Genomic DNA, 22,868 nt, shown 5'->3' on the forward strand with positions numbered 1-22,868 from the left:
TTTGTGTTTTGTAGCTGCTAATGAAAGTTAAACAAGTTTTTGCTTGTGTTTTATTATTAATAGTTCCTTTTCATACTGAAACATTGGATGTTCATTGGATATCTGTTTTCTCTCCAGATGCTATAACTCTGGCCAGATTTTATTTTTTAGAATTTAAAATCATACACAATGCTTTGATTACTAATTAAAACTAAAATTTTTATATGACACAAATTTAGTAGCATCACAAATTTAGAAGCACTTAGTAACTTTTCAGGTTTCTTATGATGAAGTATTACTAAGTACAGTGTAGTGGTGTAGGCCTATAATCTCAGATACTCTGGAGGCTGAGGAAGGAGGATCCCAAGTTTGAGGACAGCTTGGGTAACTTAGCTAGATCCTGTCCTAAAATTAAAAAAAAAAAAAAAAAAAATTAAATTTAAAAAAGGATAGCTAGGGATGTAGCTCAGTGGTAGAGTACCCTGGGGCCTAGTCTAGTCCTCAGAACTGTTTAAAAAAAACAACAAAAAAAAACTTTAAAAAAATATATAAATAAAAGTAATTTTTAAAATTTAATTATTATACTTGACAGCAGAATGCATTTCAATTCATAGTATACATATGGAGCACAATTTTTCATTACTCTGGTTGTACACAAAGTAGAGTCACACTATTTGTGTCTTCAAAAATGTACCTAGGGTAATGATGTCCATCTCATTCCACCATCTTTGCTACCCTCAGGCCCCCTCTCTTTTCTTCCCTCCCCCTTGCCCTATCCAAAGTTCCTCCATTCCTCCCATGCTCCCCCACCCCCACCCACATCATGGATCAGCATCCATTTCTCAGAGAAAACATTTGGCCTTTTTGGTTTTTTGGTATTGGCTTACTTCACTTAGCATAATATTCCTCAGCTTTAGCTCCACCCATTCACCTGTAAATGCCATGATTTTATTCTCTCTTAATGCTGAGTAATATTTCATTGTGTATATAAAGTTTCTTTATCCATTCATATATTGAAGGGCTTCTAGGTTGGTTCCACAATTCAGCTATTGTGAATTGTGTTGATATAAACATTAATGTGACTGCTTCACTGTAGCACACTGTTTTTAAATTCTTTGGGTATAAACCAAGGAGTGGGATAGTTGGGTCAAATGGTGATTCCATTCCAAGTTTTCTAAGGAATCTCCATACTGCTTTCTAGATTGGTTGCACTAATTTGCAGTCCCATCAGCAATGTAAGAGTGTGTCTTTTTTCCCATACCCTTGCCAACACTTATTGTTGCTTGTATTCTTAATAACTGTCATTCTGACTGGAGTGAGGTAAAAATCTCAGAATAGTTTTGATTTGCATTTCTCTAATTGCTAGAGATGTTGAACATTTTTTCATGTATTTATTGATCAATTGTGTATCTTCTTCTGAGAAATGTCTATTCAGTTCCCTGGCCCATTTATTGATTGGGTTATTTGTTTTTTTTTTTTTTTTGGTGTTAATATTTTTGAGTTCTTTATATATCCTGGAGATTAGTGCTCTATCTGGTGGTGCATGTGGTAAAAATTTGCTCTTGTTCTGTAGGCTCTCTCTTCACCTTCCTGATTGTTTCTTTTGCTGAGAAGAAGCTTTATAGTTTGAATCCATCCCTTTTATTGATTCCTGATTTTATTTCTTGTGCTCTATAGGAGTCTTGTTAAGGAAATCAGAGCCTAATCCAACATGATGAAGATTTGAGCCTACTTTTTCTTCTATTAGGCATAGGATCTCTGGTCTAATTCCTAGATCTTTCATCCACTTTGAGTTGAGTTTTGTGCATGTAGATTTCCAGTTTTTCCAGCACCATTTGTTGAAGAGGCTGTTTTTTTTCCCAATGTATGTTTTTGGCACCTTTGTCTAATATGAGATAACTATATTTGTGTGGGTTTGTCTCTGTGTCCTCTTTTATGTACCATTGGTCTACAAGTCTGTTTTGGTGCCAGAACCATGCTGTTTTTGTTACTATTGCTCTGTAGTATAGTTTAAGGTCTGGTATAGTGATGCCACCTGCTTCACTCTTCTTGCTAAGGATTGCTTTGGTTTTTCTGGGTCTCTTATTTTTCCAGATGAATTTCATGATTGCTTTTTCTGCTTCTATGAGGAATGTCATTGGGATTTTGATTAGAATTGCATTAAATCTGTATAATGCTTTTGGTAGTATGGTCATTTTGATAATATTCTGCCTATCCAAGAACAAGGGAGATTTTTCCATCTTCTAAGGTCTTCTTTAATTTCTTTCTTTAGCATTCTGTAGTTTCCCTTGTAGAGGTCTTTCACCTCTTTTGTTAAGTTGATTCTTAAGTATTTTTTTTTTAAATAAAAGCAATTTTGAGTATTAAAAGAAAAAAGTTAAGCCATTCTCTGAATTTAAGTGCAGGTTGAACATACCTCACCTGAAATCCATAATGCTCTGAAATCAGAAGTTGTTCTCTTTTCTTTTTAATGGCAGTCTTCAGATTGAACCCGGATAAATTGGAAATGTTTTAAGCACTGACTTGATGGCAAGAGTGGAAAATTCAACAACTGACTTTGTGTGATAGGTTGCTATCAAAATGCCAGCACACTGAAAATATACAAAATTATTTTCAGGCTATGTGTATAAGATGTGCATGAAACATAAATGAATTTCATGTTGGACCTAGGTCATATCCCCAAGATATCTCATGTTTATGAAAATATTCCCAAACCTGAAAAAGAAAATTGAAATCCAAAATAGCTGTGGTCTCAAGCATTTCGGATAAGGGATTGTCAACCTGTATTTACTACATCTAGAAATAAGAACAGTTTCATGTTCTTTTACTTTTTTCAGAATCATCAAAGGTAAACTGGCCAGAAGTATTCTTTGATCACAAATAGATAATTTTCTGCCCAAGTTTATAAAAGCACATGACTTTTTTTCCCAAGGGATAACAAAATACAAATCTAAAATAGTAATTAAGCCTCCAGTGTGATTAAGGGGAAAGGGATATGATTGTAATCAATCTTGTAATCAATCGTTGGTTCTTTTCATTAGTTGTTCTTTTATTTATATCATTTATTTCTCATCTGTTGCCATACATAATGGTTAAGTGCACATATGTGGAAAGATTCTTGAACTATCTTAGTATGAGAATTAATTACATGAATCTAATTTTAAAAAACAGCAATATACAACTACATGGTCTTTTGGAGATAATTATTGTGTTGAAGACACTAGAAGAATAAAATACTCTTGATTTTAAGAGTTTTTAACTCTTAGAAGAAGTTTTGATTATACTTTTATAGTAAAGTTCATTCCTTTCCTTGTCTGAATTCTCCTATTAAGTATTCAAATTAGTCTATAAAGTGCAGAAATGGTTGTCCTATCAAAGCTCATTTATATAAATGAGATTTTGTTTTTTCGGTCATAGTGTGAATTAATCAGGTAAATGATAAAACCTTTTCTTTGCTTATGTTCTGATCTCCCCTCCTCAATATGCCAACTGTTATTTGTGTCCAGGAAAAAAATCATATTTAAATGTACTTTTTCCCACTCAAATATATGTACCTACTCTTTGCATCTTAATTGTGAGTAAAAGAAATAACTAGAGATCTGGATTACATAGTAGAATATGGAGGATGGTTCCATGGTTAGAATGATCCCCATTAATTTTTTTTTAAATATATAGATGCTATTTTTTTTTTTTTTTAGAGAGAGAGAGAGAGAATATTTTTAATATTTATTTATTTCTTAGTTTTCGGTGGACACAACATCTTTCTTTGTATGTGGTGCTGAGGATCGAACCCGGGCCGCATGCATGCCAGGCAAGCGTGCTACCGCTTGAGCCACATCCCCAGCCCCCCATTAAATTTTTATAGGAAAATTGTGGCTAGTTCACCTACACTTGAAAGTAGAAAGCTAGTATCTCCTCCTTGCTCAATATGCTGTTTGGAGATGCAGCTTAAAATAGCCATCTGTGGGGTTAGGTTAGACTGCTCTATGGCAGTGTAACAGTCTTGGACTAGCCTCCCTTGGCCCTACTGAGCAACTATTTTAAGCTGTGACCCTAAGAACTGACAGGGCATACTGTACCCTCTTACCTCTGAGTGCCAGTTCTGTATTTCCAGGGCTGGACAGATCAGCTATAAACTTCTTGAAATTAAGGCTATCATTGTAATTTTGGAAATTCTTTTACCCACCTACCCTGGCTGCCAGATTGCCTTGATATATCAGGTTTCATTAAAATAAATATTATTGTAGGGGAGAAAAGATGATTAGGAAACCATAAACCCTGTGTTTTACTCATTTATTTTAAGCAGTGCTCATTTGGGTGAACTTTCTATGCAAGAGAAAGATCCCAAGAGTCATTGATGATCACTGTGATAAGATTATGCTATTTTTAGATGTCTAATATACTAAGGTCTGATTCAGTGGTTGCTTTTGCCCATATTCTCTGCTCATGTCAAATTGCTTTTCCTTGTTTTTTTTTTTTTCATTTTACCCATTTAATGTTTAGTATCCAGATTGCTTTCCCTTTTTCTCTGTGTGTTCCCACTTGAACTGCATAGCTCTTTGTGATTATTTATGAACATTCTGACTTACAAAGTATAAATACAGTGAAGGGTAAGTGCTAGAACATAAAGGTGGAAATCTTTGCCTTCTAAAAGCTTAGGTTCTTGTTGAGGGGACACAGTATTCATTCATATAAAAGGTAGAACATAGGAATAATAGATGATGACATGTATTAAAAGTGAAATGAATGAAAAAAGGTAGTGATACTGAAATTAAGAGTAGAATGAAGTCACTGAGAGCCATAGCAGAAATCCAAGACTTCATGAAACCCAGGAGACTTGAACTGATTCCTAAAGAAAAGAAGAGCCTTCACAAACATGAATAAAGAAGCAAAACATATAGACTGAGGAGACAGCAGGTGCAAAGAAAGGAATCTGGAATATGGTTCACATATTTAAGATAGAATGGGTAGACCATCTAAACTGTTGTGGAGCTTTTGAGGGAAATGCTAGAAGATGAAGTTGTCCAGATTGATAGAAGTCTGGTTTTAGAATGGTGGTGTCATACCAAGGACAGATGACAAGTCATTGAAGAGATGTGTGAAGGTGTATACTTTTTGAGGGGAGTTTCACTTGTAGTGCTGGATAATAAAACTAAAACACTATAAGAGAAATAGGGAAATCAATTTTTATACCACAGATTTAGTCCAGATATCAATGATAAAAGTGAACTTGATGTCAAGGTGTGATTTTTCAGGAGTCCTTAAGAAAAATTACAGTATTTGATTCATGATTATAGAGAGGAAAACAAAAGGAATTTTAGTAAGTTTAAGTATGGATGACCATGGGTATAATTGTACCACTGAAAGAAATAACATTGAGAAAAAGAATGGAGTGAACTCTAACTTTGATATTTGTTATGTTAGATTTACTATTTAGTTAATAGTAAATCATTTTATTGGAAATGTTTAGTTTGTATTTGGATACTAGATCTGAGAAGAGATCAGAATTGGCATTCTAGATTTGGAATTCTGCAGAGAGCTGGTGATTGAAATTGTGGTAATAAATGGAATTGATGAGACAACAGCTTTTGTTTGAAGTTCTGACACTGACCTTTGGGGACCAAAAGGAGACAGTTGAGCTAAGAATAAGAGCTGAGAAAGAATGAGTGAGTGAGAGAGAGAGCGAGAGAGAGAACACAGGATGATCTGTCAACAACGAAGAGGAATCTCAGTGTCGAATGTTATTAGGATGACTTGAAGAGTGAGAAAGTTTAATGGGTTTCGTATTTGAATTATTTGATGAGATCTAAGACCTATATTGTTCAATATGATAGCCAACATGTGGTTTTTTAAGGTAAAAGTAATTAAAAATTTATATCCTCAGTTGCATTAACCACATTTCATGTGCTATTAGCCATATGTGTCTAGAGGAGACCATATTGGAAAGCACTAATGTAGAACATTTTTATTGCCCCAGAAAGTCTGTAGGAGAGTGCAACTTTATAAAACTAAGGGATTTCTAAATAAAAAATTGGGGTGAGGATTTAAATATGAGGGCATAGTGACAATATTAAGTGTATAATATACTTCAGAAAAGTTTGAAAACAGGAAGAACAACAGTATCTTGGAGGCTGATAGAGAAAGGCTTTGTAAGGCCGTGATTTTGTTTTTTCATGTAGTACCTATTTGTTGAGGGCCTGTTGTGTGTCAAGTACTGTGTTAGGTATAGATGATATAACACAAAAGAAGGCATGACAGAGTGTGTAAGTATATAATTGGATCAGGGATGTTAAGGGGTTGGAAATCAGATTAGTTATGATATAGTGTTGTATTTTTTTTTAAATGGAAGGACTATCTTCTATGAGAACATTTAAATGTGGCTTTATAATAAAATAAAGGACTTTGTGAGGAAGGGTCCCTGAAGGAGGTAATGCAGGATAGTTCAGGTAGAATGACATCAGCCATACTGGCAAAGAAACACTAAATGCTGAAGGTCAGGCTCATGTAATGGCATGATATGATCTGGGATTTATGGATAACTTCAGGTGCTGTGACCACGAGTTCATGTACTCAAGTCAAGGTGGTAAGAACCAGGTCAGAAATATTCTTTTTTTGATAAGGAATTTAAACTGCATCCTGAAAGTTACAGGCAGCCTTCAAGGGACCTTACGTGTAATATCATGGGCGAATTTGCATCTTGGATTGCTTAGTGTGTACAGTGGAGAAAGGAGGACAGTCTGATTTCACAGAAATTGAGAGTATAGGAAGATGAATCTTTGGATAGGGAAAGACTTGAGTGTGTATGTGGAGAATAAGGGAATAACAGAAAATGCTTTTTGAGGTAATAGGTTGTAGGAAATGAAATCAAAGGCACAAATGGAAGTGCTTTCAAGATGAGATATTTTAAAAGATAAGTCAAACTGGGTTCAGTGGCACACCTGTCCAATCCCAGCTACTCTGGAGACTGAGGCAAGAGGATTTCAAGTTGGAGCCCAGTCTAAAACAAGTTGTTCAGACTTATCAAAACTCTCTCTCAAAATAAAAAATGAAAAGGGCTGGAGGTGCAGATCAGTGGTAGAGTGGCCCTGGTGTCAATCTCCTCTACCCTCCACCCTGTAACACACACATGAAAGATGAATCAACATTTTGAGAAGTATTCAGATGTTGTTGATAGAAGGGAGAATGGAAAGACTTCATGTGACTTTGGGCTTCTCAGTATATGAGACGAAGTCATCTCTTGATTGTGAGGTGCAAAGAAAGGGAAATGAGAGGTTGAGGATTGGAGAAAAAATTGGAGGAGCTGATGAAGGGATTTATTATATATGTTGCTAACATAGGGTGAATGAGAGGATACCAAGCAACAGTGATGGCCTAGATATTATTCAATTAGAATAAAATTTCAGGGGTTTACTAGTTTCCTTTCCCTTGATTTTACAGTCTAAGAACATGAGAAAGTGGATAGTGACAATTACTACCAGTATGGCAGAAGTTCAGATAGGCAAAGGTTCAGCAAGGATGTCAAATGAAACCAGAGGAGACTTGCTGGATTGGGGTTGTGTGTAGACAAATTTCAAGAACAAGGTGAGGATTAAGATGGAGTTGGGAACTGGTGAGAATTAGAGTGGCGCAAAGTTGATGAAGTGGTCAGAAAAGAGAGTGCTGAGCTGGCTCCTTGAAGGTGGAACAGAATTGATGACAGAGTTGGAGCAGGGGTTCTATTAGTAGGATTTATCTTGAGCATAAAAACTGATTTGCCTTTCCAAACATGCTTCCTTTCCCAGGTTCATCATTCTCTTTGTCACCTAGACCAGAATCTTTTAAGACTGATTTGGTCTTTTTTTTTTTTTTTTTTTTTTTTATAATTTAATGATTTTACCAAATTTTGTAGCTTTACACCAGAACTAGAGAGATTTTGATTCAAGTTTTGGTTTTGATAAAGTGTCTCTTTAGATCTGTATGTCCTGTGTAAAATACCAATAATTATGTTACCTTAGTGGGATAGTACATGTAAAGCACTTTGCACAATGCTGAGAACACAGAAAAGTTTTCACTAATTGCTAGCAACTGTTTATTATTATGATAATTGTTATTCATATATCTGGTTCATTTTCCTATTGTTAGGGCTTTCTTTTAGGATCTTGCCATCTGGAAGGTAAAATAGTATCTTTCCTAACTGGTATCTCTGCCTGTAGCTTTTCACATATCTGGTCTGTAGTCAACATTTCATAGTTTTCCTAAAACCAGATCTATGATGCACTCTGTTCCCCACATCCTTAATAGATAAACAGTTACAGACTTTCCAAGTTACTAGAACTTTCAAGAAGTGATAGATCCCAGTATAAGATAATAGTTTCTTATAGAGGCCATATCAGTTCAGTAATACCTATGAAGGGTTACTCATTTTATTTCTAAAGGAACAGAGGTACGTTAAAAGTTTATGTACTGTTTAAAATTCCACATAGAAATGTCAGATTTTCCAAATTTCTTTTTTTTCCCTTCCACATCTTAAATGCATATGGTTTAATATAGAATGAAAGGAAGGAAGGGAAATTAGATGTTTTTTTTTTAATTGCAAATTCTGTTTTAGGGAAATATTCAGATATTTCTGCGGTGGTTTGTCTATTAGAGCAAACTATTGTTGATAGTAACAGAATAAGTAAAAATAACTAGAAGTCAAAAAGGAGTGTATGTCTTTGTTTTGACAGAGCTTTTCTTTCCAACTCTTGCCTTATTTCCTCATCTACAATGCCTAGTCAATGGGAGAGGTACGATAAAATGCCTGTTGTAGCAAATTGATTTGGATGCATAAACTGGAGCCACTTTATATGTTGGATAATTTATGCATCAGTCTTCTAAATTTTGAGGAAAAAAATACATACCAATTGAATAATTTTATCTGTGACTTTTATCTATACTCACCTGTTGTTTGACCAGGTGATTTTGGAGAAAAATGTGAACTTTGGAGGTTTTCATCATTAAAAAATCTTTATTACAGTGATGAATTATGTGAACAATGCTGTTGTAAGTTAATTATAAGAAAGTAAACAAGAGTTTCTATAGAGCTTGGGCTCTAGAAAATAAGTGAGGGGGATACATTTAAATAATTAAACTTCTTTAAGAGACAGTGGCTTATTTTTTTTTTTAACTAGGCATTTATAGAGGTCTGTTAATTCTCTCATAATAATAGGGTATTGTCAATCTCTAGGATATAATTTTGGGCTCTTTACCACTGTTATCTCAAAGTTGTTACTTAGGCACATTTAATCTTTATGACTCAGTGTGTATTTCTTAATGTTTTTGCATAATTTGGAAGCTGTTTGTATTTGTGTATGTATTCCCTAAAAATTATTATTTTTTTTTAAGAGAGAGAGAGAGAGAGAGAGAGAGAGAGAGAATTTTTTAATATTTATTTTTTAGTTTTCGGCGGACACAACATCTTTGTTTGTATGTGATGCTGAGGATCGAACCTGGGCCGCACGCATGCAAGGCGAGCGCGCTACTGCTTGAGCCACATCCCCAGCCCCCTAAAAATTATTGACCAGCTTATAAATTAAACTTATTGCTATCATCTTATTAAAATTTGTGGATACATATGATTATTTGTATTTAAAATGATTAGGTAATTTTTCCTTTTCAAGTGGGACTTCCTAAAGTGATTCTTTGATAAAGTCAAAATAGATTTGTGATTTAGTCTGTAGTTTTGGAATTACAGAAACTGATTTTCAGTGTTCATGTTCTGTAGAAATTGGTTTATAAAATCAGGATTCACAAGAGACTGATAGTTATTTTTCTTTTAAGATCTGATACAGATTTTTTCAGCTACTGAAATGCTCTTAATATTGTATTTGTTGTGCCAGAGAATCTAGAAACCAAATAATAATCAAAATTAATTTGTGAGGGCTGACTCAGAGGATAGGGAAGTAGGTAATCTTTTGGACTAATAACCTTTCCCAGCAGGTTATGTGTGAAGTATGAGAAAGGGTAAGGTTGTCATTAGGATTTTCCTCAGAACTGAAATTTTGTCCACTTCTATTGTGGTTATCTTTCTGATATTTGGAATATTGTCTTCCAGTTACAGTTTTTTTTTCAAGATGATAGTTCTTAATAAATGTTGATAAATTCTTACTATTCAGTACTTTTTTTCCACGTAGGTAGATTAGGGAGATCTCTAGTTCTGCTGATGAATATAATCATTTCAAACCACACTAATATATTAACTTTTGAACAAAATTAACTGTGAGCTTTTAACTCCCTTAACACAAATTTTAATACTTTAGTCTGTTTGCTTTTCAAAATAAAAATCAGGAAGAAAGGTTGGAAGTATAGTGTAAGAATTCTTGCCTAGCATACAAAAGGCCTGGCTTCAATTTCTAGTATAGCAAAACAGAATTGCATACAATTTCATTGAAAACAAAAAATTGAATTACAGGGGCTGGGGCTGGAGCTGTAGCTCAGTGGTAGAGCGCTTGCCTAGAGTGCATGTGGCCCTGAGTTCAATCCTCAGCACCACATAAAAATAAATAAATAAATACAGATATTGTGTCCATCTATAACTAAAAAAATATTTAAAAAAAATTGAATTACATACAGTTTCACTGTGGCTAGTGAGGCCTGACTAGCCCAGCCCTAAGTTCATTAAAAGAAAGGAAGGAAGGAAATATTAAAAATTTGTTTCCAGTCAAATTAAACATCCACTTGTGTATATTTTGTACTTACAAATTATGTATTTTATAATTATTTTTATAAATTAAATTTTAATTATAATTATGTACACATAAAACACATATATATATTCTGATGTCAAGGAATTTCTAGTGTTAGATAAAAAAGTTTGAGATACCACTTTTATCTGTTTTTTTGCAAACAGCATTCTCTTTGCTTGTTTTTTGTTTTTTTGGGTTTTATTTCCCCTTCCAGTACTGGGGATTGAATCCAGGATCTAGCACATAGTGGGCAAGTGTTCTACCACTAAACTATATCCCCAGTCCTTTCAAAATTTATTTTTGAGGCAGAGCCTCATCAAGTTGCTCATGCTGCCCTCAAACTTGGGATCCTCTTGCCGCTACTTTTGTGTTTGCTTGATTTTTTTCTTTTCTTGCTTCCTTTTTGTTTATTTATTTATTGGTACTGAGGATTGAATCCAGGGCCTTGTGCTTGTTAGGCAAGTGTTCCACTACTGAGCTACATCCATCTTTTTTTATTTTGAGATAGGATCTCACTAATCTGTCTCATGGGCTAGCCTCGAACCTGTGATCCTCCTGCCTCAGCTTCCTAAGTAGCTGGGATTTCAGGCATATGCCACCATACCTGACTGTACTTGCTTCTTCTGCTTAGATACCCCTCTTCAGAATATTCTTTGACACTTTCTTGAATTTGGTAGGATCAGACCATTTAGTGAAATTTTAGCATACATTTTAAAAAAAAGTTCATATCTGCTCCTTTTAATAAGGAATTCTGCCTAGTTTAAATGGGTGGGGGAAAATCTAAGTAATACACATAAATGTATGTGTATTACACATGCTTTATAAATAGCAGATACAAAGTGACTAAAGTTGTCTTTCCTTCTTAGTTCAGGGATGTTCAAAAGTGCAGCATCATAAGACAGGTGGTACTGTGTATATCTCTAAATCTTTATTGTCTCCAAAGCCTAAATCATATCCTTAATTCCCAAGGAGAGAATGTAGCCAACTGGAAAAGAGTTCAGGGCTCTGGTTGGAGGTTGACCTAGGTTTACATCTTGGTTTTGCTACTTAATAGTTGCCAGATAACCTTGAGAAATTTATCCCTGAGTCTTAGAAGTGAATAGTAGATGGCAAAGTATAAAGTAGTTGAGTTCATTGCAGCCATAGTAAATTCAGTAAATGCAATGGCAGCCATTCTCTGGATTGAGGATGAGAAAGGCAACAGGATAGTTTAACAAGGATCCCACTTCTCTATCCTAGAAAGTAATTTTTTTAAGTGTTTGATTAAGCCCTTCCTGGTCTCTCTCTCCAACCCTTGGGGAACTTTTTATTATTGCTTAGCTCATTATTCACTTAGTCTTTATATATGTTATCTCAGGGCAGTGTCCTTGAATTTATTATTGCAGTACTGGGGATTGTACCCAGTAGCATTCTACCACCAAGATACATCCCTTATTTTAAACAGTGTCTTGCTAAATGCCCACACTGGCCTTAAACTTGTAATCCTCCTGCCTTAGCCTCCCAAGTAGCTGGAATTATAGATGTGCACCACCATGGTGCCTCCCAGTTTTGTCTTTAGAATTCCTTTCCCATTGTCTCCCAATTTGCTTCTGTTCTTTCTACCTGTCCATGGTTTTTTCTCTTCCATAAAACCTTCATTGTTTCTCCTTGACAGTAAATCTATCTGAGTTTGTTCCCACTACAGTTAAGAGTTACATTTTATTTATTTTCATTTTGCCAGCAGTATTAAAGTGTAGCTAGTACTCAAGAAATGTTTGCTTAATAAACAAAGCTCACTTGAATACTAGATTCTTGTATTAGTCAGTTTTCCATTGCTATAACAAGTACCTGAGATTATCAAATTATAAAGAGAGGAAGAGATTTGGGGTCCTACAGGGAACATCCCCAATGACCTAACCATCCCAGTAAGCCCCACTTATTAAAGTTTTAACCATCTCCCAATAGTGCCAAGATGGGGACCTATTCTTCAACATTCTAGGTCCAAACCATAACAGTTCTCATTCAGAGATCTAGAATTTGTGGAAATCTGAATAGCTGTTATTACTTATTTGGACTTAATATTACCTTTGTAATGTCATGTTCATTGGAATATTTCTCTTGAATGTTTATGTTCTTAGGTTATTCTTCATCTGTAGGGAAACACATAGTTGTAGCCTTGCATAAAACAAAGAAGTGTTTTGTATAATTTCCAAACCTCTAGGATATTATTGTTTCCACTTTATACTGTGGAATCTTTCTAGTTGGGTCTATCAAATCTGTCAAAGCCTATTCCTAAATTTATATTGTCTTCTTTTCAAAAGATTTAATCCCAGAGTCATGTAGTTCATAGTTGTTATAGGTAACATACAAGGGTACCATATTTTAATTTTCCTATGTTCAATTTTAGTTTGTGATAGTAATGATACGAATGAAAACCATAAACATTAGTTGAGTTCTGATACTGTTTGATAGTTATTAAGTAGGTCGTTTTCATTGAAATGATAGTTGGGTTAGTTTATTTATAAGTAGGTAGTAGTCAGTTGAGGTTGCTTAGTTTTTCCATTTTCTGGGTTATATTACCTACCCAGTAATGTAACTTGATATTCACTATAACAAACAAACAAAAAGCTTGGAAATCATTATGTTTTCCATAGGAAGAAATAGGCCCAGCTGGCTACAGTGGCATACACTTGTAATCCCAGTGGCTGGAAAGGCTGAGACAGGAGGATCATGAATTCAAAGCCAGCCTTAGCAATTTAACTAAGCCCTAGGTGACTCAGTGAGGACCTGTCTCTCTAAATAAAATATGAAAAAGGGCTAGGGATGTTGCTCAGTGGCTAAGCATCCCTAGGTTCAATCCTTGGTTCAAAAAATTTAAAAAAGAAGAATAGGCCCAGTTGGATTATCTTGGGTCTGTTTTCTTATCTGTAAAATGAAGGTGTTAATGACTGACTGATTTACCTCAATGGGTTGGTGTAAAGAGCATGAATCATGTTAATAATAGGTGAAGGAAATTCACAAGTTGTATTTTTATCTTTTTTACTTCTGTTTTCCTCTATGTTCCTTTTTGTTTAAATGTTACTAAGGTGTCCAAAGTTTGGTTAAAATGTGTACACCATAAACAGTATTTTCAACACATTAGACTAGGGGTCCTTAATAAGTAGAGCTACATAAAAGACCTGACTCCTTATACATAAATGGCAAAGGATATAAACACACAGTTCAAGAAATATTCAAATGAAAAGTAAACATTTGAAAAACATGTTCAACTCTATTATAAATCTAATAAATACAGATAAAATTAGTAATAGATTATTAAAATTTTTCTTTTAAAATTAGTCATATTAGCAATACATGAAAATGTGTTTTTTTCTCAAAAATAAAAATTGCAACTATTATAAGTGAGACTGAAGTTTCCTTTGACTATGCTCTAGTCTCAACCCCCTTTTAAAGGAAATACTTTCAAATATTATATATTTATATTACATATAAAATATAATATTTCAATATTATATATTGTTATATATCCTTTCAGTTTTTTTCCCACTTTTTTCTCTTTTACTACATGTGAATGTCATTGTAGGAGCCTTATAGTACTATAATATAAACATTTACTAGGAACTCTGTTTTCATATACAGAGAGTACTTAAGTATTTCTGTTGTTCTTTTTGACTGCTACATTACATTCCATCTTTCAACTCTCTCACAGCATTTATCTTTCCCCCCAATTCTTAGTTATTTGTTTCTGAATTTTCACTGTTAGAAACAGTTGCAATAAATATCCTTTGGTATGTGGAAAAAGAAAAGTTAAACAGAATGTAAGGGAAATGGGACTGCTGGAGAGGATTGAGTTTTAAATAGAACAGTTGGTGTAAGGCAGACAACATTGAGGAGGTGACATTAAACCAAAGATTTGAAGGAAGTAAGGAATTTTTATATACATAGTTTGGGAAAAGACTATTCTAGGCAGAGATAGAGAGCAGAAACATCAATTTGGAACTGTGCTTATTATATTCAAGGAATAGAAAAGGAATCAGCATGGCTGAGGTAGAATACACCTGGAGATGCTTTTAGGGAGGTAAATGTGACCAGTTTATGTAGGACTTTATAGGCAGTCATTAAGCAGAGAAATGACTTGATTTGACTTTACATTTTAGAGTGATTCTTCTGGCACCCTGGAATTTATTAATAGGATAGGGCAGTGGTAGCAGAAAGACCAGTTTGGAAGCTGTTGTGTTGTATTGTGATCAAGCAAGTGTCTTGGACAAAGTGTCTGGGATGTGGCTCAAGCGGTAGCGCGTTCACCTGGCATGCGTGTGGCCCAGGTTCGATCCTCAGCACCACATACAAACAAAGATGTTGTGTCTGCCGAAAATTAAAAAATAAATATTAAAAAATTCTCTCTCTCTCTCTCTTAAAAAAAAAAAAATTGCAAGCTATGGGAATGATGGAGAAGTCCTTGAATGTTGGATAATTTTTGAAGGATGAGTCAGCAGGTTTGGTAATCAAATATAAAACAAAGGCAAGAGTATCAAGAGTCATGATGATTTCAAAGACTTTGGTCTAAGAGTTGATCAGATGGAGTTGTATACTTCAGAAATTTAAATTCTGATAAGGCCAAATTTATCAGTATTTTCCTTCATCTTTTGTATTGGAGTCTTGTTGAAAAGACTGGTTCTTCTGAATTTTCTTATAATATTTGTTATTTTGTTTTTACATTTAACTCTGTATGTATGTATGTATTTGTAGCATTAGGGTTTTAGTCCAGAGTCTCTCACATGCTAGACAAATGCTCTACCTTTGAGCTACATCTCCAGCTCTATCTTTTTTTTTTTTTTTTTGTCTGTTAAATATTTTTAATTTTTTACTGAATTTTTCTTGTGCATGAGATGCAGTAGTGTTCTCATACTTCTAGTGGAAATGTAAAGGAATGCAGCTCTTTTCATACACTCCTGAAGTTCCATAATCTGTATGAAATCTTATAAATGTTTCATACCCTTTGACCTAATAATCTCACTTCTGGACTATCCTTTGAAAATAGTGAGTAAAAGTATTTTTGTTCAAGCAACTCATTATTTATGTTACTTATCATAAGTGAAAATAATCTAAATGTCTGATCGTAGAGCAGTAGTTTTATAAATTGTGTTGTATGTATATGATAAAAAAGATAAAATAATGTACACTTATTATATTATCTTAAATGTAATAGCTTGGAAGTACTTATTAAGAAGAAACAGAATCATTTTGTAGTAGAATTGCATCAGTATCAAAATGCGCTGAACAAAAGATTAGAAACAAATACATCAAAAATGGTAATAAGTGGTAATCTATGGGTAATGGCTATATGCATGATTTTATTTCTTCCCTCATAGTTTTCAATGGTGAGCATGCAGTATTCTTTAAACTCTTAATTAATTAATTAATTTCTAATGGATGTGAGATTTTTCAAAATTTTGGTATTTTTTTGACATCTCAAACTTTATTATTGGCAAGCAATACTGTTAGCTTCCTTGCCTGTAAGGTATATTTTTAATATTCTTTTTTAAGAGAGATCTTGCTGAATTTGTTGTAGGTATGTTATAGGATAAATTCAATACCTGAGGGAGAAGAAATACGGTGATTTTGGTAGCAGGTTGTGACTTAAACCTCAGCTCAGCTCTTAAATTGCCTGAATTCTGTGTTAGAAAAGCTGGAGGGAATTAAGGTAAACGTCCGTCCACTCGCTCTTCTTATCATCTTGCCACCAACATTAAGTGTATATGGCAGACTAGCTAGCATCTAGGAGCATTCTGATGTAATACTGGCCTTGTTTCAGAAGAAAGCTTCTGAGTTTGTTTGAATTTGAAATTCCCATTCACTTTATTTAAGAAACAGTCACTGAATATTTCCAGTGTGCCAGGAACTTTGATAGCTAAAGTAAAAATGACACAAAACCACACAGATGTTCTCTGTCCTGAGCAGCCTTTGTTGGAAATAATTCTGTGACTAATACTATGATGGAATATCTGATTAGTGAAACTGGGAATTCTTAAATTCTAACTCAATCTTTATCATCTCTTGGGGAGCTAGGTATATGAGAAATCAAGTCAGAATGATACTTTGTTGCCTTAGGCAAGTTCTCCTTCCTCAAAACCCAGAGAACTAGGCTTGTGTACATAGAATATGTATTTTCCTTTATTAGTTAAACCTGTTTTCCCTTCTTTTTCTAAACTTATAAGCCTCAGAATTTAATACTCTATTGAAGTAAAAAGACCACTTAATTGGTGTCAAAGGTAAATGTGCAAGAAGTGAGGTTCTTATTTTTGTTTTTCCTCTCCAAATACCCATTCTAAATGTTGTTGAGTATCTCAAAGTCTATTGTCTTGCTGCCTTGGCCAAATTTCCATATTTGAGAAAAAAGAAAAGACTAAAACAGTAGAATAAGAAAGGTTGCTTGACTGCTCCAAGCAGCCTTGGAGTGCTTTTTTCCTCTGTTAGCATAGTGTGTAACCACAATACCAAGAAATTTTGAGTTACTTAAAAATTTATTTCATAAAACTGTTTCAGAAGTATCAGGTGTCTGCATCTGTGCTGAGTGTATACAGACTTTGCCCCTTGTCTGTATTCCCCAAACAATACAGTAAACTACTTATATAGCATTTACATTGTATTAGGTATTTATTATAAGTAATCTTTTAAAAAATAATTTAAAGTGGGTGGAGAATGCATAGATTATATACAAATATTGTGCCATTCTGTATAAGGGACTTAAGCATCTGTAGATTTTGGTATCTGTATGTTGGGCAGGGCATGAGGGTGGGGATTGTGCTGGAACCAGACCCTTATCAATATTCAAGATGGCTGTGTTTATATTTAGAGATGGGTATTCCCACAGAGTTCAGAGTGCTGTGGATACAGAGAAGGTTGAGATTACTTTGGCTGGGAGAGTCAGGGGTTTAAATTTGTTTAGTTAAATGCATGCTGTTTTCTTACTTGGTAATTTTTATTGTCTTTTCTTGGTTATTCCATATGTTTAACGTACTGTAAGTGCAGTTTTAAAAAACATTCCTTTATTTTTACAGCCAGGACCCACATGTTTGTTTCTGCTACTATGTTTTATCCTTATATTGCTACCCACTCAGTGGAGACTCGTAATAATAGCTAACATGTAATGAAAATTTTGTACCATAAGGGATTTGTAAGTATTGACGAAATTAATCTTTACATCAACTCTCTGAGATGGGAGCATTCTTTCATAAACGGATGATTTTTTTTTTGTTTTTCAGTCTATTCATCTACTTGATATTGCTACCTCTGATGGTCAGAGTGTAGAACTATGTTGGAAAAAGGGTGATTATAAGATTTACTCAGTTTTACTTCAGGATAATGTTAAACCATGCAAATAAATACTTTTTTGTCATATTATGCATAGTTTTTTCCTAAGTGAAGAAGCTGAGTTAGTGTATATACTAATCTGAGAGGTGAAGCCTACATTATAAAACATGAATGAATAACAGTATCCTGTCTTTTTATTGCTATAGTGATGGTAAGTAATAGTCATTAATGGTTTACATTTAGAAAACCAGTTAACTGTGCATAATACAAAAATGACTTTTCAATAAAGGGATTAATTTTGCTTAAATGACTGAGAAATAAGAAATGTCCATAAAAGTTAATCCTTTGTTACTTTTTTCTTCTATATTTTCTCAGTGCGATTAATACATGTTGTTTACTGTAGAAATAGTAATAATGCTTTGTATTTATGTAGCATTTTTCATCTGAGGATCTCAGAATGTTTTTCAAATATCTCATGAATCCCCACAGTACTTCACTGAGATAGGTAGGTGGCAAGTATTATTATCTTCCTTTTACAATTGGAGGGAGAAATTAAGCCACAAGGAAGGTTAACTGATTTATGTATGGCCCCATGAACTAGAGAAAGAGATACTCTGAGCTACTAAAATCAAAATTAATATTAAATTTTAGGAGAATTGGCATATATGAGTCATTAACTCTTTTGTACATGACACAGATTATTAGAACAAATATATTAGTTTTAAAATACCTACATGGGGACTGGGGATATAGCTCAAAGTTAGAGTGCTTGCCTAGCATATGTAAGGCCCTAATTTTAATCCCTGTACTGCGAAAGTAAATAAATAAATTACATGGAATTATTTCCTTTCTTTAGAAATAGAGAATATCATTTACTCTCTTTTTTCCCCCTGTTCCTTTTTAGGTCAGCAGCAAGGACAAGATGGAGTGAAAGTCCAGCAAGCTACCATAGCTCCTGTAACGGTAGCAGTTGGAGGAATTGCTAATGCTACAATAGGTGCTGTTAGTCCTGATCAACTCACTCAAGTGCATTTGCAGCAAAGCCAGCAGACTTCTGACCAAGAAGTGCAACCTGGCAAGAGGCTTCGAAGAGTTGCCTGTTCCTGTCCTAATTGTAGGGAAGGAGAAGGAAGGTAAATGCTCTGTTTTCAACTCTTTTAACTCTCAAAGTTATAAAATCAGTACTCCCAATGAAGTCGTTGGCTACCTACTTTGATTCCTGGAACCTCACTGACTTTGTAGCCTAAAATCTGAAATATGTTATGAAGGGAATTAGACTATTCTAGGAGTAAGACTTGAGTGATCCTCTGCCTTGTACCTCATATTTTTTAAAAAATGGATTTCTTTATTTTGTAAAAATCTTTAAAACCCTTGTTAATATAAAAATAACTCACACATCATGACATTTTCCCATTTACAGTATAGTTTGGTGGTTTTTATGTATTCACAGAATTGTACAAACATCACCATAATCAATTTTAGAATATTTTTTATCCTCAAAAGTAGTCCTATTTTTTTTAAGAAGTCCTGTGTTCTTTAGCTCTCAATCTCCCAGCCCTCTCAGCCTATGCAACTGTGAGACTAATTTCTGCCTTTATAGATTTGTGTGTTCTAGACATTTCATATAAATAGAATCATGGAATTTATGGTCTTTTGTGGATGGCTTCTTTTATTTAGCATTAATGTTCTCAAGGTCTTTCCATATGATGACACAATTAATACTTCATTCCTTTTTTATGGATGAATAATTCCATTCTGTGGACTGTATTTTGTTTTTCTCATCACTTGGTAGATATTTGGGGTTTTTTCCCTGTTGAGAATCATAAATAATGTGTTGTAAACATTTGTGTAGAAGTGTTTGTGTGGATACAGGTTTTTCATTTCTCTTGTGTATGTGCCTTGGAATGGAATTGCTGGGTCATGTAGTTTAACCATTTGAGGAACTGCCAGGCTGTTTTCCAAAGTGACTGCACCATATTACATTTCTATCCAGTGGTATATAAGAGTTCCAATTTTTTCATATCATTGCCACACTTGTCATTATCTGACTTGTTATATCCAATTGTAGGATTAAAGAGGGATCTCACTGTGGTTTTGACTGGAATTTTTCTGATGATTGTTGATGTTGAGCATCTTTTCATGCATTTCTTGGTCATTTGTATATCTCTGGAGAATAGTATCCTTTGCATCAAGCATCAATGGTTTTGAATTCAAATTTTTTTCTGTTTTTTTCCCCCCTTGGTTATTTCTGTTTTGGGTGTGATATTTATTCATTGTCAAATCTAAGACCATGAAGAATCCTAATTTTCTTTTGAGAGTTTTATAGTTTTTACTCTTCAGATCTTTAATCAACTTAGGGTTAATTTTTGTATGTGGTGTGAGGTAAGGGTTTTGTCCAACACCATTCATTTATTGACAAGACTATCCTTTCTCCCATTGACTAATCTTGGTACCCTTGTCAAAAATAATTTACCATAGACATATGGGTTTATTTCTGGACTTTTAATTCTATTTTATTGAACTTTATATTTATCTTTATGCCAGTATCACACTGTCATGATTACTGTGACTTTGTCATAACTTTTGAGATCAGGAAATGTGGTGTCTTTCAACTTTGTTATTTTTCAAAATCTTTTCACCTTCTTAGCAAGACTTTCAATTTTATGTGACTTTTAGCATTAACTTGTCCGTTTCTATGAAGATGCTAGATGAGATTCTGGTGAGAATTACATTGAATCTGCAAATCAATTTGGGGAATATTGCCAAGTTAACAATATTAACTCTTTTGACCAATGCAAATGAGAGGTTTTTCTAGTGATTTAGATTCTTGCTGATTTTTTGTCAATGTTTTATAGTTTTTAGAATAAAATTTTAGCATGTTTGTTAAATTTATTCTGACTTTCTTCTTTTTGCATATTATAAATGAAATGGTTTTCTTGATTATTCATTCTAGTTGTACAAAAATAAACTTTTAATATATTGATCTGCTGGCCTAAAATTTTTGCTAAATTTTTCATTAGTTCTAGTAGCTTTTTTTTTTTTCAGTGGATCCCTTAGGATTTCTATATGTACATTTATGGCATCTGTGAATAAAGATTTTACAATTTTCCACTCTAGAGAAAGAGTTCAGTTTCTCTTTCCCCCGCTGTCTCCTTCCCCTCACGTTAATTGCCTTGTCTAGAACTTTGAGTACAATGTTGAATAGAAGTGGCAAAAGTATACATCCTTGTTTTGTTTCTGATCTTAGCTCTGAGTCCCTTTATCAAGTTAAGGAAACATCTTTCTATTCCTATTTTGTTGAGTATTTTTATTATGAAAGGATATTTATTGTGTCATGTGCTTTCCTGCATTTGTTGTGGTGATCATGTGCTTTTATTTTTATTTTACCAATATGTTACATTAGTTGATTATCAGATATTAAATCATTTTGCATTTCTGGAATGTATCCAACTTGATCATGGTGTATAATTCTTTTTATATGTTGTTGGATTCACTTTGATAGTATACTGTTAAGAATTTTTACATCTATACCCAAAAGAGATACTGGTCTTTGGTTTTCTTTTCTTGTATTGTCCTTATCTGGTTTTGGAAATAGTAATACTGGCCCCATAGAATGACTGGAGATATGTTCTCTCCAGTTTTATTTTTGAAGAATTGATATTCTTTAAATGCTTTCTGGAATTGACCAGTGAAGCTCTTTATCTTGGACTTTACTTTTGGGTAGTTTTGATTACCAAATTAATCTCCTTACTCATTATGGATTTATTCTGGTCGACTGTTCCTGAGTCAGTTTTACATTTTGTCTCTAGAATTTGTCTATCTAGTAATTCCTTTATAATTCTTTTTATTTTTGTAAGATTGATAGCGATGTCCCCTTTTTCATTTATGATTGAACTAATTTTGAGGTGAGCCTATATATCTAATGAAGCTGTTAAATCTCCCGATCCTCTTTTGTAATAATATTTACTTGTTTGAGACACCCTTAGACTTGAACTTACTCAGCTTCATTGTAAATTGTCACTTCCTTTAGGAAAAGATTTGGAACTCTCTGATGGTGTGCTTATCTCTTTCTGGGCAAAATTTGAGTCATGGCTTTCTAGCTGGTGGTTGAAAGATGGCACATTTCTCTCTGAGTGACACCCTGTTTTAGGAGCTAAGTGCATGGTGGCAGGGATAGCAGTAGCCTCAGGTCTTCTCATCTTGCCTCTTCCAGCTTAGAAGATCCAATTTATGAACTGTGAATGAAGTAGCTTACTGTCCATTTGGGTCATAGATTTTTCATCTTGTCACATCCGAGGTAGTGCCTATGTTCCAGGGTTGGGGTTGATGGAAAAAGGGAGTCTCAAGGTTTCTCAGCCACACACTGACTAGAACTTAGTCACAACAGTGGGTAGCTGGGGATAGGATGAGAAATGTTGTATCCTGCTCCTCCTGGGAATATAGCCCTTCAGCTAAGAGGTGGGAGGAGAAGGAACCCTATTCTTGGCTGCATCTGTTTCCTGTGTCATGAAGATGGGAGAAAGAGGGGAAGGATTGAGTCTTGGTTCAAAAACCATAGGCTTGTGGTTGCTCTTACCAGTTCTGTTAGATTTTCTTGAATAAACGTGTGTTTACTGTTATTTGTTCCTAGAAGGACCATTTCCAGAAACAAAAATGGTATTTTGTCTTATAATTTTTACCAGTTTTGCTGGCAAGTAGATCCAAGGAACTCCTCCTCACACTGTCCTGCTGGAAATAAAATTCTGCACCTTATACTTTGAACAGGAGTTAGCCATCCTTTTGATATTTTAGAGGAGAATTTTAAAGTGTCTTAAAAAGCTTAAAGAGATTATTCCCCCAAGATGAGAGCCTGTGAGGGAAGGAACCTGAGGTCCATAGTAGACGTAAGCACTG

General features: G+C 34.2%; 1 protein-coding gene across 1 annotated transcript in view; it reads left to right on the forward strand.

Annotated features, from left to right (window-relative positions):
- Nucleotides 1-22,868, forward strand: part of Sp4 (Sp4 transcription factor) — a 62,445-nt gene that overhangs the window by 22,808 nt on the left and 16,769 nt on the right. Inside the window, exon 4 of the mRNA XM_076863310.2 lies at nt 18,880-19,108. Within this exon, the coding sequence (XP_076719425.1) occupies nt 18,880-19,108 (229 nt within the window). The remainder of the gene's footprint in view (nt 1-18,879; nt 19,109-22,868) is intronic.

The sequence above is a fragment of the Callospermophilus lateralis genome, chromosome 1, assembly GCF_048772815.1.
Source record: "Callospermophilus lateralis isolate mCalLat2 chromosome 1, mCalLat2.hap1, whole genome shotgun sequence".
Taxonomy (NCBI): domain Eukaryota; kingdom Metazoa; phylum Chordata; class Mammalia; order Rodentia; family Sciuridae; genus Callospermophilus; species Callospermophilus lateralis.